Source organism: Clupea harengus, chromosome 7, assembly GCF_900700415.2.
Source record: "Clupea harengus chromosome 7, Ch_v2.0.2, whole genome shotgun sequence".
NCBI lineage: Eukaryota > Metazoa > Chordata > Actinopteri > Clupeiformes > Clupeidae > Clupea > Clupea harengus.
Genome location: NC_045158.1, coordinates 9,476,681 through 9,495,578, shown reverse-complemented (window position 1 = coordinate 9,495,578; position 18,898 = coordinate 9,476,681). Strand labels below are relative to the sequence as shown.

Genomic DNA, 18,898 nt, shown 5'->3' with positions numbered 1-18,898 from the left:
AAGAAAAAAAGGAAGTCAGTACAGTTCACAGAGGAAGAAAAAATGACAAGGACAAAAATGTGCTTTGCTTTCCTTTTAATGGCATGTAACACATGGAAAACAATTTACTGCAGGGGAAAGCACAGTTAACAACATATGCAATAATAATAATAATAATAATAATAAAGATCAATGATCAGTTGTTCACAAAGGCAACCGATGCAGAGTCCAAACCAAAATAGATTTATGATGGAATATTTCACATGATGAACCGAAAACATCTGAAGCAATATCTGTGGGCTAAATACTTAGGTATAGACAGTTGCAGCAAGCATAAGAAAGTGTACCTCAGAACACATGCAACACTATGATGGGGAACGTAACCACAGCTATACCTGCAGGGGCGGAACCACCACCTCAGGTCTCCATTGTAGTGCTGCCACATGCTGTTGATTCTCTCTGGATGCAGGATTGCCAGCGTCCCCTAGTGGTCATCTACAGGTAAACCACCGTGGTCAACTCCCAAACCCTTATTGCAATATCAACTCCTCCCATTGTTTGCCCATCAGTGCCCCTCAAGTATTCACCTTCTGAAGCAGCTAGAGCTTACATCAAAAGTTCTATTCTATTAGTCCATGACATTGCTTCCAGATAGCACTTTGCAGAGTTGCAAAAACACAACATACTCAACATATAACTACTGAGAGTAAAGCAATACCTTTATACAACATATAAATATTTCTCTGTAGTATCTTCTAAATATTTTGCTATAGAATTTTTCACAACAAAATGCAGATAGCAACATAATTGCCAATGAACAAACCACACAAAACAATCTGAAAAAATTCTCTGCACCATCATATTTAAAAACCCATTTAATATAATCACAAGTAACATGTTGATATCCTTACAACATTTAAAGGTTTACAAAAAAGAAAAGAGCACAAGACACCTGTTGAAATAATAAGAATAAACACTTGATATATTCTCTATATAATTACAATATGGATGGCAGTGGGATAGATCAGTGAGTGTAATAACCAGGTTTTTCTGTATGTGCACATAGATTTGTGGTGGTCCTGCTTAGCAATATGACCGTCCTAGTCTTTACAAGGTAATGAGTTGAGAGAAATTGCTATGATCATTGCGCTAACTCTTGTTAGCCACAGAACATCTTCATAATCTAGGTGGCAAAACTGAATAAACTAATGAATTGTGTATTCTGTCAAACAATAATGTCCCCCCACTTGGATTATTTGGCAGAATCATTCTTGCACATACAAAACATTTCAAAACCAACTCTTGCAAAGTTATGGCTTACTGTTTTGGGAGGGAAAGAATCCCAGTCATCATACCAGTGCAAAAATAATTAAATAAAGCAGTAACAACAAAAATACAGATACTGGGAAAACTGTCCTATGGCATCTATTTTCAACATCTCCCGTTAACTGTCTCTGAAATGAGGGAAAAACCCTTTGCCAAAAAGCTCCCTCTTGATGTCAATAGCCACTAAAATAGCCACCTATGTTAACGTTGGTAGCCACCAAAAAGCCACCAGAGTAAACAAGGGTCTGTTGTGCAAGAGAAAATAACTTTGTTCTCCTTTTTTTTCTTTTTGAATTCAAAGTATTACCTCAGCATTAGCTACATGATCTGGCTAATGTGTAACTGCAACTCTTTCCTAGGTATCCTATAAATTACCATTTCACTGACAACAGGCAAATGAGCGAACACACTAAAAGCTCTCAAACAAAGCCCTATGACGATCAACAAACCCCAACAAACACCTGCTCATCACCCAAGTCTCGCAAACATGGTGACTAAGATGGCTGAAATTAGTTTGGGCAGTATAGATAGCCTTTTAGACCAAAGACCTGCAACAAAGTAAATGTTCCATTTTGTGAAGTGGAATTGGACCCTCATACTAGCAGTAAAAAATGGCTAATTATGTGGCAGTGAAATGAGTGGGGATAATGTTTTAAGGTCATGCTTGGTTCCCGCTGAGAGAATCATCCCTTTAATATGACACAGCGTCACAGTGAGAGTCATTTAGGAGAGGGTGTGAACCTGGGGCTTCTGAACTTCATTCAAACCATCTTGTTTGGCTGGGCTTGTCTCCTGTCTAGACTGGAGAATGGTCCCTTCAGAAACGTACAGGGTGTATGATGGGAGCACAATATATTCAGCTCAGCTATCACATTTTTTAGCACAGCTATACAGAGGCTTAAATCCATTGCTCACTTTCATTGACCATCCTATTTCATTTTCACCATACATTTTTCTCTCGGCTTCACCCATTACATATATAAATAAGTATATATTAGGTAGTTTGTAACTGTCTCTTAGCTTTCCTAATTCAAACAAATTGACCCATCAACTAAAAAGAACTAATGTAAACAATACCTTTTAATGACATACACTATTCTTTGTAAATGGTTCAGTAGAAAAAGATCTTCACTCGTAATAAATATGAATGAAATGACACTAACTCTTATATGATTAAAGAACAGCCTGACTGCAGATACTACACTATATAGAACATGGTGTCCTGGACCACCAGCTGAATGTATAGACCACCGAGTCTGTGTACAGGGTCTGGACCACAAACTTCACCTCTCTCATTACATTCAGGCTCCATCACATGACTGGACGCATCTCTCTTAAGTGTGCTCAGTACTGATTCTTCTGCAGACCTGAGTCTTAAAAAACAGCAAGAGCAATGGACGTGGACTCTTTTCAGCCACTACATCCCCGACAAAGACTCAGCGAGACTGCCATGTCAAGGTGCGATTTACACCTACCTCCACTAACACTATGTGTGGTTCACTTCAGTTGGAGATCGCTCAATTCTGCACTAGTGCTAGGACCCAGCATGACGACACTTCCATTCCACCACGCCATCTTGCCCTGACGTTAGCCAATCTATACACTCATTAGCAGCACTGTTTGCCTCTCTGACTTGACTGACTACCCAACCACAGTGCCTCCACAGCTCCACTGCTTAGTGTACCTGCTGCCGCAGAATGAATGGCTCTCGCTCCGCGCTACGTGTTCTTTAACAGACATGACTGGAAACGCACTGTGTGAATGAGGGAGAGAAAAAGAAAGAGAAAGAGAGACGGAGACAAAGATGACCAGAGATTTGTCACTTAACTCACCAAACAGACAGGAAAAAATACTGGATACGGTATTCTAAAATCTCTGACCCGAACTGAACAAACCATCAACAAAAAGAGCACAAAGCAAATACATTGCAAAGACATACTAGAACAGTGTGGGCTTGTAGAGAGCAGTGCATTAAAACAAAAAGTAAAAAATAAAAGCATGTACCATAAAATATTTCACACACATTATAGGAGTAGAATATAATATTGTACTGTATACACGTGGAAATATACAGCTGACCTCAGGAAGTACTGTGTACTGTGCACTGTATGGCTATATACTGTGCTCTACCTGACATATGGGAGAAACAGCAACACAAAAATATACAGTGGCTCACAAGAAAAACAAAACACTGACTAAGTGTGACAAACAACATACACATTCACACAACACATTCAGAGACGGAAGCGTGACCATGTGTCTCTTGACAGCCACATTCACACACACGCACACGCACACACACACACAGTCACTCACACAAATGGAATGACCAAAGGCTTTAGTTAATGGGATGGTGTTAGGGGGGTACATGTTTGTGTTCATGTGCTCTCATCTCTTAAGAGAGGGGTACCACATCTCATGGACACCCCCACCTCCACCACCACCTGACCTCCACCCCCCACATCCACCCTGAGGTGAGAGGGGTCTGGGCTGCGGCCCTAGGCCACCTCCTCTCCGGCGGGCAGCAGCCCTCTCTCTGTGAGGTGAGTCTTCAGGGAGTTGAAGATGTTGAGCTGCTGGTCCAGGCGCAGGGCCAGCAGCTGCTGGATCACTTTGCTGGGGTTGGGTCCCCTGGAGAGAAAAAAAGGAACCAGAGTGAGGGGCGTGATCAGGCTTCATTCATTCATGCATAATTGTGCCAATAGCGGCGGTACCATACCTGATGAAGCTGGCGATGTAGACATTGACGAAGGTGGCCATTAGGTACTGGCAGTCAAAGCGGTCCATGATGCCTCCGTGGCCAGGGATAGTGTCTGCAAAATCCTGGAAGAGCAAAGAGGACAGCGTCACAAAGGACAGGAGCAGGGGGTATCGCTAAAATTGGTTACTGGGATAGGGACAGACAGACAGGAAGAGAGACAGACAGGCAGACAGACACACAACTGAAGTGAGGTAACTGGGACATGAGTCATCCCTGGGATTAATCAGGTTGGGGCAGTCCCTACAGATGAATTCTGGGAAAGAGCACAAGCAACACCAGGGTGCCCAGCCCTCCGCCTGGAGATCCTACACTCCAGCAGAATTGACTTACAGGCCAACAATAATCAGGTTATACACACCTGATTCAACTAATCAAATCTTAGGGGGCACATCTGTACATTGGAGACATGTCAGTGAGGGTTAAGACTAAGAGTCCTAAGAGAGTTAGGACTAAGAGTACAGGGGGGAGAAGATCTCTTAAGTGGATTGAAGAGGTGCGCTGTGACAGTGAACTAGTGGTAGAGCACAAAAATATCCCTTCCCTATAAGGGGTGGCTTTCCTGGTCGTGGAGAGGTGTTATGGGAAGTACTAGGTGTTTGGTGACCTGGACCCCCACTCTACCCACCTTGATCTTAAAGGCCCTCTTGAAACCACTGGCAAAGAATCCCCCGAAGGGTCCCATGACGGAGGCAAAGGTGGACAGAGCGATGGTGTGGATCTGGAACGGGTACAGACGCACGGTGGACTGCGGAGAGACAAGTCTGATCAGTTCATCACACAAACATGACTTCAGAACACAACACACATTAATATCTCATGTCCTCACAGACAAGATTCAATGTGCTTTCACGTAAGTCATAACATCTCATAAACCAATGTATACAAGGGAGAGAAGCTGTTTGAAAATAATAGCAGGAGTCGACATTTCTAAGGAATAGTATGGTTAATGGATGCTTCAGGCTTAATATCACTTCAGGGAGTCTGTCCAAGATGTTCACAGAAAAGGTATGCTCACTAGGTATGCAAACTAAATAGAGGATATTTAACCAGGATAGATAACCAACGATAATAATGGCATACTTCCCTGGCATACTACTTGGGTCAGAGCACCTAGCATAGGGATCATGTATGGGGGCTGTATGAGCTCTCACCCAGCCAGTGAAGGACGCCAGGACGGTGGGGAGAGTGTAGTCCTGCAGCTGGAACAGTTCAGAAGGCTCGCAGTCCACTTCAAACCTGTTGGAGTCGTTGTTAAACTCCACCGGACACACAAAGTAACTGTAGCCTGCCATCACATAAGACAGCTAGAGGATAGAAGACAGACACACAAAAGATAGAAACTGTATTATGTATCTGTCTTTTTGAAAGACCTTTTTGTATGGATTCCAGGCAAACATACTCTACTCATACTACGCACAAAAGCTCTCGAAAACTATGTGACATCATGAGCTCAAATAAGCTTGAATCAGCCACTGTGCTAGTATAATAACACAACAGAATCATTAAAAGCATTTACCAAGAGAAACCTGACAAGATTAACAGCTTGTCCATGCACTGTGACTGAATCCTATGAATCAAGAGCATCTTGTACAAGAGCCATTGTGAGCATTTCTCCTATTCTACTCCATGTATGGTCTTCAAACGTCTGCAAACTGAGCAGCTACTAAAGCGTCTGGCTGTTGATTTGACCCCTCCCTCTAGTTGACGTGTTCTGGTGAAGACTGTAAATAACAGTGAAAGCCACAGTGCGAGACTGGAACCTTGAGCGTCTCTAGCAACTTGACGTACGGTCGCCTTTGAGGCTTCTGCTGCTTACCAGGATCCCAAAGACAACTGTGGCGAAGAATCCTCCGATGAAGCCCTCCCACGTCTTCTTGGGAGACAGCTGAGAGGGAGAGAGAGAGAGTACCAGAACAATCAGTTTTAACTGATAAGCCAGAACGGGTACTGATAACAGCATACATCTTTACTACTAAAGTCACTGATGTAGACTGGGTGAGCCACAGAGCATGGAGCCGAGACTGTCCCTCTACCTTGATAAGGGGGGTGCGTCCAAAGAAGAAGCCGAACATGTAGGCCATGATGTCATTACAGATGACACAGGAGATGGGTACTATAAACCTGGGAGGAGGACAATGGGAGAGGGGTTACAGAAGGAAAGGGGAAAACGTATCCACAAAGCTGCAGGTTGGCCTTCTGACCCGACATGAAGCGCATATGAAATGCCCAATAAATCATTAAAGTGACTGATTGAACAGATTAGGTGAGGTGCTCTGTGTACATTCAGTATATTGTTGCGTAATGTGTGTTTGATGTTACACAAGCCAGGAATTAATTTCCTCTCATATGACTGTCTGTGTGTGTGTATGTGTATAAGAGTGTGAAAAGGGGACATTCTTTACCAGATCATTCCCTCGAAGAGGTTGTGAATGATGAGGTGTGACTGAGTAACCACAATCAGCAGAGTCACGTGAGTCCAGCCAAACTGGAAGTTAAAAATAGAAAGGGGGATGGTGGGAGAGGGGAAAAGAGAAAGAGTCAGACTGTTAACAATGGCACCAAAATACATTATAAATTCTCTCTCTCGCTATTCTGGAAAGGTTTACTGTAAATACTAGTGTGTGTGTGATTAAGAGCTCCAGCTTGAGTTTTAAAAATGACATGATAAAGTGGGTGTACTTACACAAGTAGTATGTGGGTTGTGTGTGTGTGTGTGTGTGTAAGGACAGTAAAGTCTGTGTGTGTGTGTGTGTGTGTGTGTGTGTGTGTGTGTGTGTGTGTGTATGCATGTCCTGGTTTACAGGGCCCAGAGGCAGGCCACACCGCATGACGGCGGGCCTGCAGCTCCTGGGCCAGAGCCAGAGCACAGCCACTGACTGTGAGAGTGTGTGTGTGCGTGTGTGTGCGTGTGTGTGTGAGTGTGTGAGTGTGTGAGTGTGTGAGTGTGTGAGTGTGTGAGAGTGTGAGAGTGTGTGTGTGAGTGCTTCTGAGCCCCTTAATAATGCAGCAGCAGCCTCCACTCACCATGTAGAACTGCAGGCGGTAGTGCTTCTTCACCAGGCTCAACACGAACATGCAGAACCCTGGATAAAAGAAGAGGAACAAAAGACACACACAGCTGAACCAAAGAACCCTGTCATGTCACCCTGCTGACATTTAATCCTACATTGGTCTTTCGATCAACATTTAACTAACTTTTCACAATACCATATACAGTGGGGAAAATAAGTATTTGAACCCCTGCCGATTTCGCAAGTTTGACCACTTGCAAAGAAATGTGTGATCTATAATTGTAATGGTAGGTGTATTTTAACAGTGAGAAATAGAATATCAACAAACAAATCCAGAAAACTGCATTTTATAACATTTATGACTTTATTTGTATTTGATGCAGAAAATAAGTATTTGAACCCCCAAGCAAACAGCAAGAATTCTGGCTCCCAATGACCAGTTATGTGCCCAAGAAGCACACAGATTAGTCCTCATTAGGCCTAACAAGGTACACCTGATCTCAACTGGTGATGTGTATAAAAGAAACCTGTCCAAAGAATCATACTTCACACCTTCAACCTCACCACCATGGGCAAGACCAAAGAGTTGACCAAGGACGTCAGAGATAAGATTGTAGACCTGCACAAGGCTGGAATGGGTTACAAAACCATCGGCAAGCAGCTTGGTGAGAAGCAGACAACTATTGGTGCGATTATTCGTAAATGGAAGCAACACCAAACAACTGTCAATCGCTCTAGGTCTGGGGCTCCATGCAAGATATCCCCTCGTGCGGTATCGGTGATAATCCGAAAGGTGCAGAATAACCCCAGAACTACACAGGGGGAGCTTGTGAATGATCTCAAGGCAGCTGGGACCACAGTCACCAAGAAAACCATTGGCAACACACTACGCCGTAATGGTTTGAAGTACTGCAGCACTCGCAAGGTCCCCCTGCTCAAGGAAGCACATGTACAGGGCCGTCTGAAGTTTGCCAATGAACACTTGAATGATTCTAATCAAGCTCTTTGGCATCAACTCGACTTGCCGCGTTTGGAGGGGGAAGAATGCTGAATATGACCCCAAGAACACCATCCCCACCGTCAAGCATGGAGGTGGAAACATTATGCTTTGGGGCTGTTTCTCTGCCAAGGGTACAGGACGACTCCACTGCATCGAGGGGACTATGGATGGGGCCATGTAACGTGGAATATTGGGCTTGAACCTCATTCCCTCATTCCCTCCCATTGAAAACACAACCTTAAGGATTTGGAAAGGATCTGCAAAAAGGAGTGGACCAAAATCCCTCCTGAGATGTGTGTAAACCTGGTGACCAACTACAAGAAAAGTCTGACGTCCACCAAGTACTAAGTCATGTTTTGCTAGGGGTTCAAATTTGTGCTGTCAGTTTAACGCGTTATTAACGGCGTTAACGCAAACCCATTTTAACGCCGTTAATTTTTTTATCGCGAGATTAACGCGATTCTTTTTTTTCTTTTTTTTTTAGATAAACATTCTTTTTGGCCTCGCAAACTGTGTAGTAGGCTAACGTTACGGTTTGAGTGAATGGTGAGCGTGATACGGCGAAATGGATGATAAAAAGCTTCTAAATGGAAAGTTTACTTTTAAAAGTTGTGTTGTGCAAAAGAAGCAAGCTTCACTGTTGTCTGAAAATGTCAACAGGCAGCTGGCTGAAAGTAGTAGGCTTACCTTTTATTGGTAACCTTACTGTTACGGTTCATTGTTTCTGAAATAAGAGGCCTGACTGCTATGTTCCCAGCAAACTTGAAAAAAAGAAAATATTAAGCCATGGTTTAACTGCACTATAGGCTGAGTCCTTGTTTACCTGAAATGTGCACTTTATAATTTTATTTTGTACCGCCCTGTTTGGCAATGTTTGTTTTCAATAAAATAAAACATTTGCATAAAGCAAGCCAATCCACTTTTCCATGTTGATAAGGGCATTAAAATAAAAATAAAATGATGGAAAAAAATTAATAAACAAAGGGATATTTAGAATAGATACAAATTTGCGGTTAATCGCGATTAATTTTGAGTTAACTATGACATAAATGCGATTAATCGCGATTAAATATTTTAATCGTTTGACAGCACTAGTTCAAATACTTATTTTCTGCATCAAATGCAAATTAAGTCATAAATGTTATAAAATGCAGTTTTCTGGATTTTTTTGTTGATATTCTGTTTCTCACTGTTAAAATACACCTACTATTACAATTATAGATCACACATTTCTTTGCAAGTGGCCAAACTTGCGAAATCGGCAGGGGTTCAAATACTTATTTTCCCCACTGTATGCAACCCAGGTGACATTACGGTTAGTATTAACTACTGGCTGTGTTCTGTAGCACACTTGTAAACAAATGTTCACTATGCATCCACAAAAAAATTTCCACAGCATTAATCAGTCAGTTAATAGTGTAATTCTGGTCCATCCTTTTCATCTTTTCGTGCCCAGCATCCAGCTTCACTGAACAACTTGTTACAAATATGGAATAAAAGGAATCTGCTGTTCAGAGATAATATTTCTTGACCTAAGAGACTGTAAACAGTGCTATTAGCAAGAGAAATAAAGCAGCCGCGGCAGTTCTGCTTGGAGAGAGGAAAAGGCCATCTCCATCTCCATCACTGTCTCGCTGCAGAACACATCAAAGAGCAATAGGTTTTAGATCATGTCATCAGTCTGAAGGTACAGAAATCCCAAGACTAAGCAGATTATGTGCTACAATAAAAACCCCTCCTCTCTCCATCCAATTGCACAAGTGTAGCTACACCAGAAATGGACAGAAAAAGCAGAGACAGGAAATGAATCACTGCACTTAGCAGAACAAACGGCCTGTATGACCTGACGGCATCATTACTGTAATAGCTGTCCTTGGCTGGCTCAGAGGAGCCCTCCCAACAAGACTGGCAGGAGAGAGGAGACTGAGCCAGGGGCAGGATGGGTCAGTGAGAAGACTGACACCATAACAGAGTCCAAATAAGTCTTCTAGAACTAACTAGGGCTCTGTCAGAGATGTAGGTCTCTGTCAAAATCACTGGAAATGAATGTAAACTAGCAAGCAAGCTAGCTGGTGCACCATTACTGGTCTAGCTTTTCGACATTAGTAGGAGACCTTAAGGACACATTGGGCTGAAGTGTGACAAATTAAGGTGTAAATGCACTGAGGCTATGAGAGGGGTACTGGACAAGGTGGTGAGAGCAGAGAGAGAGAGAGAGAGAGAGAGAGAGACAAAATGAGAGAGAGAGAGACAGCCCTAAGACAGCAGGAGATCTGCAGATGTTTTAAAACTAAACCTGAGAGAATGGTGGGTCTGAGGTACAGCATCCTGAAGCTTCAGACTTTACCACACAGAAGCACTCAAGACACTCAGACACTCAGCTCAGCACAGCTTGGCTCAGCTAAGCACAGAGCCTTGCAGCACGACCTCACCACATCCTGCGCCTCCCCCTCCTTCCACTGCCTCTGCACTGGCTGCACTGACTCACATCAAACAATAGATAACAGTAGATATAGGCTAAACTGCACTTGGTTTCTTAAGCTGTAGCCAGTCTACCATTCTCATTCCCCTAGACAAAACTAAATGTATCTACTTATCATATCCTTCAATGTTGGCCATGTTATGTTTTTTTAGCCAAATAAGGTCTAAGTTCTAATGTTTGCATCAGAGTGTTTTTGGCTAAATCTCTCCCCAAGGTGGGTGCTAAAAATAACCCTGGGGTAAGGGTGGATGTGAACATTCCAGAATTTGTCTGCTTGGTATAAACAGTACCAGTGAATAGCAGTAGTTGGGTAGGTGATATAAGTAGGCCTATAGACATGGACTAAAGTATGTGGTGTGTGTATGTAAGAATGAATACATGTGTTCAGATGCATGTGCAATATGCGATATCTATGCATGTGTGTGACACCCAATGGGAATGTGTAACGTGTATATGCATGAGTATGCATGTGTAATACCATGTACATACCATGCATGTGTGTGCGTGTGTATGTATGTATGCCAATGTCACCGTCACTGTGGGCTTGTGTGAGTGCGCTTGTGTGAGTGTGCGCGCGTGTGTGTGTGTGTGTGTGTGTGTGTGTGTATGTGTGTCTGAGTATATATATGTGCATCTCTGCCTGCTGTCCACTGGTGGGGCTCACCGGTGAGGTAGAGGGCGAAGGAGATGAAGCGGTGGTACTTGCTGAGGATGCGCAGCGGCATCTCACGCTGCACCAGCGTGAAGAAGTAGTCCGTCACCGTCTCACCATAGAAGAAGTAGTTCACGCACAACAGGAAGTACCTTCCAGGCAGAGGGGAAAGACGAGGTGTCAGTCAGACATCAACAGCCGCCCGTTGGAGCGTGCTGCTAAATGGCAGACGGCTGTTAACAGCACAGTCACTTTTTGGGCTCAAACAACCGGGTGTGTGAGCACAGCATACGACCCTACACACTGTCAGGCTAACAGCAGTGTCTGCTTAAGTAATGTACAAAGCCACAGTGTATGGCCTAACACAACTACTTAATTTCTTTCAGGATAAGTTCAGACCTGCTAGACATTTCTAAAGGGTGTCTGTGTAGCCTATAGGGACAGCTCCAAATCAAGAGGAATTTCTACAAAGGTTGTCAAAGGGTTGAAGTGTTAGGGGAACACCAAGTCTACACGTCCTGAGGACATTCATATCCTATTAGCATTACCTTTATGCTGGGGGATAGAAAGGCAGCTGAGTGAACAAACAAGAGGATTATAAACATTATGATGATTTCCTGGGCTGCCAGTAAGATTGCAAATCACTGACAGACACCTACATCTAAAACAAAAATGCGAGAAAACCAAAAAGCATGATTTAAAAAAAAGAAGAAGTTTTTAAAGTATCCACATACATTATCTATCTATCACTTAGTCTGTGGAAAAGTGCACAGAGAGTGTCAACATGTTTTCACACTCCAACAAACGCTCAGCAGAGCATCCCACTTGTAACCCACAACACAACAATAATTAAAGAGAGAGAAAAAAAAAGTGAGAGAATGACACAGAGGTCAGAGAGAGGGAGAGGTAGAGAGAGAGAGAAGGAGGGATGCTGGGTGTGAAGAAACGACAGAAGGTGAGCCCTCACCAGCTGAGCGACCTGAACCAGGGCAGGTGGTAGGAGTGGTACACGCTGTAGCCGATGTGGATGATTTCCTGGAAGCATTTGATCTGGACACACATTACCTGCGCAGGGAAACAGCCTGTGTTACACAGCCATGCTAGGTACAGTGAGTTTTCAAAGTGCTTTTTAACTATACACTGCCGATGTGAAGAAGTAGATCTAATTTAACAATGTGCCCACATCTCTAGATGTTTACATGTTTACAGCATTTAGCTGAAACCAAGATGCAAACACACCAAGTTTCAAAAGATGTTCACTTATAGAATAAGGTTCATGATAAAAAGGGCTGTAATTGGCTGTGGAGGAGAGTAACCGCTAAGAGAATGGCCATCTACTTTCAACCCATAGTTTCATTTCCTCAAGCAACACACAAGAATAAAACTCTTATGATGATCAAGGAAGGAGGCAGAAGCCTTTCTATTTCAGGTTGGTCTAATGGTGACTGAGAGCATCAGTCTGACTGACCACGGTGAGAGGAGGGAGTCAAGTCATTACTGCCACAAGCTCATGTGACACAGAGTGCAAATTCCTCCTCCTGAGGACCTCTAGTCCTAGTCTAATGAGCAGCTCAATCACAACACTGCCATCTTCACACAGTCCCAGCCTTTTCCACAGTAGGGGGTGAAGACATTAGGAGCACTGCATTTGTGTGTGTGTGTGTGGGTTTATGTGTGCATGTATGCATGCGTGTATCCGAATGTGAACGTGTGTATGTACGTGTGGGTGTATGTTTTCTCATTCTGCTCTAACGGATTTGTCTGACAGCACGGACTGTGAACACATCCACTGAAGGCATCTATGTGGACCTAAGTGCATCCGCTGGACTTGAAGGTACCCGAGTAGACTTGAATTCTGCTGGATCTGGGCTGTGGATGGGCCAGCAGCCTCAGGAAGAGCTCAGGTGACCCTGCTGAACTCCACACCACCACTCTAACAGCATCATTGCACTCATTACTGCACTGTTTACAGTACTTTACATGTTATTTGCACTAATCAGATTTTGCACCGACTGAACCACATACACTGTTCAAATAATGTTACTGCACATATAACCAACTGGACATCTTGTTCATACTGTACATACAACTTGACATTTGCACTTTCTATTCTTTAACTCTGTCCACTTCTACTCTGTATATACAGTACGTATTTAAAATATTTACATATGTATATTATAACTCTCCACTGTTCATCAAGATATAGCATCACTTATGTTGTAGTACTTACTTTTCCTGCACTTATCTGTAAATAATACTATATGTGCAGTTCTGGTTAGGTGCTAACTGCATTTCATTAGCTTTGAACCCATACTCAGCACAATGACAATGAAGTTGAATCTCATCCAACGGTATTCAGTGGCCACAACAAATACTCTGTGTCCACTGTTGCCAATAAGCATTGCCCCTACAACAAAGTGTAATTAGACATGAATGTTAATGGGCATGGGCTGCTAATGATGTCGTTTTTCATTGAGCAGCCAAAGGCCATGCTGACATGGTTGATGACTAATCCTGTGTGAGACTGTGTAAAGTGCGTGAGAACACTCACAATCATCATCAGCACTATGGGGCCCAGGTAGATGATGAAGAAGAAGAAGGAGATCATGGCCAGAGTCAGGATCCCTCGCACCCACCAGTTTCTCCATCTGAGGACATACAGAGAGCAGAATTAAAGAGAAGGAGAGTTAAAAGAAAGGGACAAAATAAGAGGGACAGAGAAAAGGAACGCAAGACAGACATTGACCGAGAGGATAAGGGAGAGAAGGGAGAAAAGGACACATCAAGATAGACTCTTTGTTCTAACACACAGGACCGAGGGAAAAAGGGGAGATACAGATGGAAAGAAAGAGACAGTTCAATGAGAGACGCTACCACGTATCAAACACTGCCAACAGGAGGGGTGTGTGCACATTTAGCACACTAACTGTTGAACAGTGATTCAACATACTGAGCAGATCATCAACAAACACATCCCCCAGAGGAAATACAGCAAGTCAATACAAGCCCTGCTAGCTGAAGACAAGGACAAATCACACAACACACCAACAAGCCTCCCACACTACAAATAAACAGTAAAATATCAGGAGACGGCGTGTAATGTCACAACCATAACAATTTATTTGGGGAAGACCACACACACACACACACACACACACACACACACACACACACACACACACACACACACACACACACACACACACACACACACACACACACACACACACACACACACACACACACACACACACACACAAATCATGTAGACTCATAAAAGGAGGTCCCACAACAACATGCATTAACGTCACCTTGATGACAGTCCTGACAGGGCCTTGTTGAGGACCTCCGGCGTGTCGTCAGAGGGAATGGGGACTTCGGGGACGCCTGTGTCAGCTTTGGTCTCGTTGTCTGATGCCCCATCGACCCGTCCTTCCGTATCTGACCCCTGCACATGCAGAGGACATTTTAACAAATTATTTTGTACTATTTGGAAAGATACACTCATAATGACTGACAACCAAGAGTGACTGACAAAGCAGAGCTCTAGAAGGCTCTAGAACTAATACAAGAAAAGCCTCGCCGACTGAGGTAAGGGTCGATTGCGGTCAGGTTTTTAAGTTATTCAAATAATTATTGTATGCATTGTAAAATGAACGTATATCATAGAGGGAAAAGTGAATGAGCTGGAAAAGCAATTAATAGAGATGTGATATTTATTAAATGGAACCTTTGCACCAGATGAAACTGCATATGAGCATTAGCACAGTGATTAATATATGCCTGAGATTAGGGGATCAACTGGTGGCTTGATTCAATCTGAGAGGAAGCCTAAAAATAGAAGAGTGAGATGGAGGAAGCAACCTTGCAGTAATTACAATGATTGAAGCAACTAAAACATATTGCATTAGGCTACATATTGATAGTGCTGGGAGCGGTGTTTGTTTAAATCCATTTAAAAAGGTCTCCACCATAAAAATGGCATGAATCCAGATGACCCTGTCTCCCTCTCCATGGCAACCGCCTACTAACTGTCATTAGAGAGAAGCAGTCGTGAGCAGCTGCTACTATTCTTGCTCCATCTCGCCTTCTGTCTTTTTCTCTCTCTCATCCACATCGTTTCTCTATTTCATCTCTCTGTGCCGCTTCTTTTGTCTTGCTTTCTTTCTATCACCCCTGTGATTGCTGTCTCTCTTTGCATCCCTCTTACAAATGATTTCCTCTCAAGCACACCCTAGATTTAAAACACAGTTTCTCTTTTCTGTGCCTGGGGTACCAATCGTGACATATAAACACACACACAGACACACACACACTCAGTCTCTCAATCAGACTGATAGGACCTCCAGGCTCAGTGGTTGCCATGGAGACCCCATCCTGCCACTCAGGATGCCCATGTTAAAAATAGACTCCACCCAGACCACAAATAGCACTCCAGGAACTGAGGAGACCCTTACGGGCTTCCTGTGTAGGGAATAGTCAGCCTATATGTGTGTGTGAGAAACAGTGTGAGGTCTAGCACAGTCCTCCCACTGATCAGTTTGGATGGGAGATGGCATGTCTGTTTCCTTGTCCGTCTCCTATGTCCTTAAGCAAGAGTCAAAAGGGGACACTGGTGGTTGTCCATCTGTTGCTTTGACAAGTACTGGAAAACATCAAACAGCTTTGATGTGAGAGATATACATTTGAAGGCATATTTTAATAGTGCGTGTGGCAATCCTGTGTGAGCTTAACGTTGCTAGAGCTAAATTAACACATATCAGGCCCGACTGCTTCAACTGGGTTGCACAACTGATGGTCGACTATGTGTACAAGTTACACACATTTAGCCTATATCTATGTGCTATCATCTGATGCTGAAGTTGTTTGAAATCTTTTCCTTCCCTTCCAGGAAGGCACCTCCCTAGGGGCAAATCAGCTGTCCGTCACTTTACTTCTCAAAAGGAATCAAGGACAGAACTCTGGAAAATTTTGCTTTTCACAGTTTCCGGCCCACAGTGTTCAGTGCCCATGGGAACCAAACACAGTATCCAGGCTGGTGGGGCAGGAGCTACTACCTACCTACCTACTAATGTTGGCTAGAACATCAAACACATTGTGCTGATAAAACACAAAAGTGTTTGTCTTGTATGTCCTAACATACACTCTTTATTAGCTCTACCTAATAAGCCTACCATGAGTGTTTACATACCAACCCTACTCGGCGACAGAGGTCACAATTGTAAGCCCAACTGTAAAAGGCAGTCAATTTAGTGACAAGTAAAACTACTTTGGTACACCCAGGAGACATGACTATTCGTATGCTGCTAGATCTAACAGAGTTAAGTCCTAAGAGAACCCTGTGTGAAGGACGAACTAATTTGGCTGAACATTTAACGCACAGACAAAGAGCTCTTTCTGAGGTGAAATTATTCACTCAAAATTGTGACAAGCTCAAAACGAACACGGTACAAGATGACAAAAACAACACATCTTGTACCACCACATTCAACTCCAAAAGCTATCTCTTCATGACACACTATTCTAACTCCCCCTGAGAATTTCTGAGCTTGCTTAAATGTCAAAATGTATACTCTCGTAGACACTCAAACGTTATGCTCAAGCAAAAAAGGCTGCATGATGTGGTTGCGTTACTAGTCTTTGCACAATCCGGCCATTTACAAAGTAACATTACTTGTCACTACATTCAGTAGTAGCTTGATTAGTTACAGGATTACTGGTTAGTCCAATGAGGACAATGCTAGGCAGGTTAAGAGTTTAAGACAAAAAGTTATGGCTAAGATAAACATTGGGTTGCAAGCGAATTTCATCTTAGCCTTCTCAAGTGAAGTTACTTACCACAAACACCACGCCCCTTCTCAGATTTAGACTAATAAGTTTCATCATGAAACCTTTGGTGACACAAACAAGCTAAGCCAATGAAGACATAGATGTTTTGTGGTTTCGGAAAACACGAAACAGATAATAGTAAACTGCTTTAAATATAGACTAAGTCACCTCGCTCACGAATACCTACCACTACCAGGTTCGCTTACAGGAGCGACATCTTCATAACTTTAAGTGCTGTTCGTCCGGGGACAGCTCGTGAAATGTAATTCACCACGTAATGCGTTTACTAACGGTAGCCACTTAAAAAAATCACGACCAGTGGTATATATTTGGTACACACCCAAGCCACCAGTAGCCTGTCGGGTCTCGGGGAATGTCCACAATCTATTGAATTGAGTCAAGGCATTACTAACTAGACATGATTGAATTGCTAGCTAGGCAGGTCCCAGCTTGCAAGCATACGATTCCAATACAACCCCCCACCAAGACTAACGTTATTTACAAGGCTGCGGGCAGGTTACCTAAGTAAATGTAGACCACCTGCCCAAATAATACAACCAGTAGAGTACGTCAACATTTAGACTGCGATATGTTCAAACGTAGCTAGCAATCAGTTGTATGGACAGGCAAGACGCGGGCTTAGAATAACTAGAAGTGGCACCCACTGGCTAGTGTTAGCTAGCTGCTAGCACGAGTTAAATTCAAAGCTAACGTGATTTAAGTCATGGTAAGCTAGCTGCCCATCTTGTTACCTTGTCCTCTGATTGTTGATGCTGTAACTCGTTCTCCGTGGGGCCGCGATGCCGTAGTTCTGTCATTTTATGGCTTCTGTCTCACAACAAAGAGTCCAATGTTGCGTTCAAGAAAATAAACAAAGTTGGATATATTTTACAGATTTGCTTGCAGCATACGCTCAAGCAGATGCTAGCTGGCTAGCTAGCTGCTGTAGTTTACACACTGACTGACATCCTCGTCACGTTCGACGGCGCACTACCCTACTGGTCCATACCATGCCCCACCTACTCCACAAGCAAGTAGAGATATTTAATCAATATCTGAGCAGTACACAAAGTAAAATTGTATCAGTGAATAAACAAAATAATAACGAATACCCATTCGTACAGCTAAAACCTAATGCAATGCGTTATTTTCAAACTGAGGGGTACAGAGTCAATGTGCTGGAAAGGTGAGATTCTGTTCTCTGTATCTAAAATCTGACACTAGATGACAGCAAATCCCTTCATTTCAAGACATCATGAATACCTTTAGGGGTCTGAGCACAGCAGGATGATTTGCTTCCCATTTAAGGACATTTCCCACCAACATTTCAGTGAAAAAAATCACATCTGTTTCAGTGTTTCAAGCAGTTCATACATGGAAAAAGCAAATATGCTCTTAAGAGGATACTCAATTATTGGTGACTATATTTTCTTAATGACTGGATTTAGATTTTAGATTAGATTTGACCTAAGGCTGTACATTTCTTTGACCCAGTTATAAGGAGCATCTCTCAGATACGTAACATGGGTCATGTCACCATGAGGTGTAGCATGTGTTTAGAGGCCAGTTCATGCACTGGTATTGCCTAGTGTCTGTCCTTTGAGTATATCAGCATATATGATATGGATAACAGCATGGTTATGTAATCTATTTGTACCATGACAATCTCAGACTATTCATCTGGTACAGACTGCTCAGAGTTAAGAATTACAATCTCTGTCTTTCTATGTAATGTGCAGATGTGGACAGGATGAAAAAATAATGTCTGACCCCTCTAATCTGCTCTTGCATCTGGAAGGTTCAGGATACCTAAGTGTAAATTCAATAATTAAAAAGCACCTTCGTGTACATATTACAG

General features: G+C 43.0%; 1 protein-coding gene across 1 annotated transcript; it reads right to left on the bottom strand.

Annotated features, from left to right (window-relative positions):
- Positions 1 to 60: 60 nt before the first annotated feature.
- Positions 61 to 18,213, bottom strand: cds2 (CDP-diacylglycerol synthase (phosphatidate cytidylyltransferase) 2). The gene is made up of 13 exons (XM_012815992.3): positions 17,793 to 18,213; positions 14,523 to 14,659; positions 13,763 to 13,859; positions 12,179 to 12,276; positions 11,224 to 11,363; positions 7,091 to 7,149; positions 6,469 to 6,551; positions 6,100 to 6,187; positions 5,883 to 5,951; positions 5,218 to 5,370; positions 4,692 to 4,811; positions 4,025 to 4,128; positions 61 to 3,936 (listed from the first exon to the last, which is right to left on the bottom strand). The coding sequence occupies exons 1-13, from the start codon at positions 17,856 to 17,858 to the stop codon at positions 3,804 to 3,806; spliced, it is 1,347 nt and encodes a 448-aa protein (XP_012671446.1). The 5' UTR covers positions 17,859 to 18,213; the 3' UTR covers positions 61 to 3,803.
- Between the last annotated feature and the right edge of the window lie 685 nt (positions 18,214 to 18,898).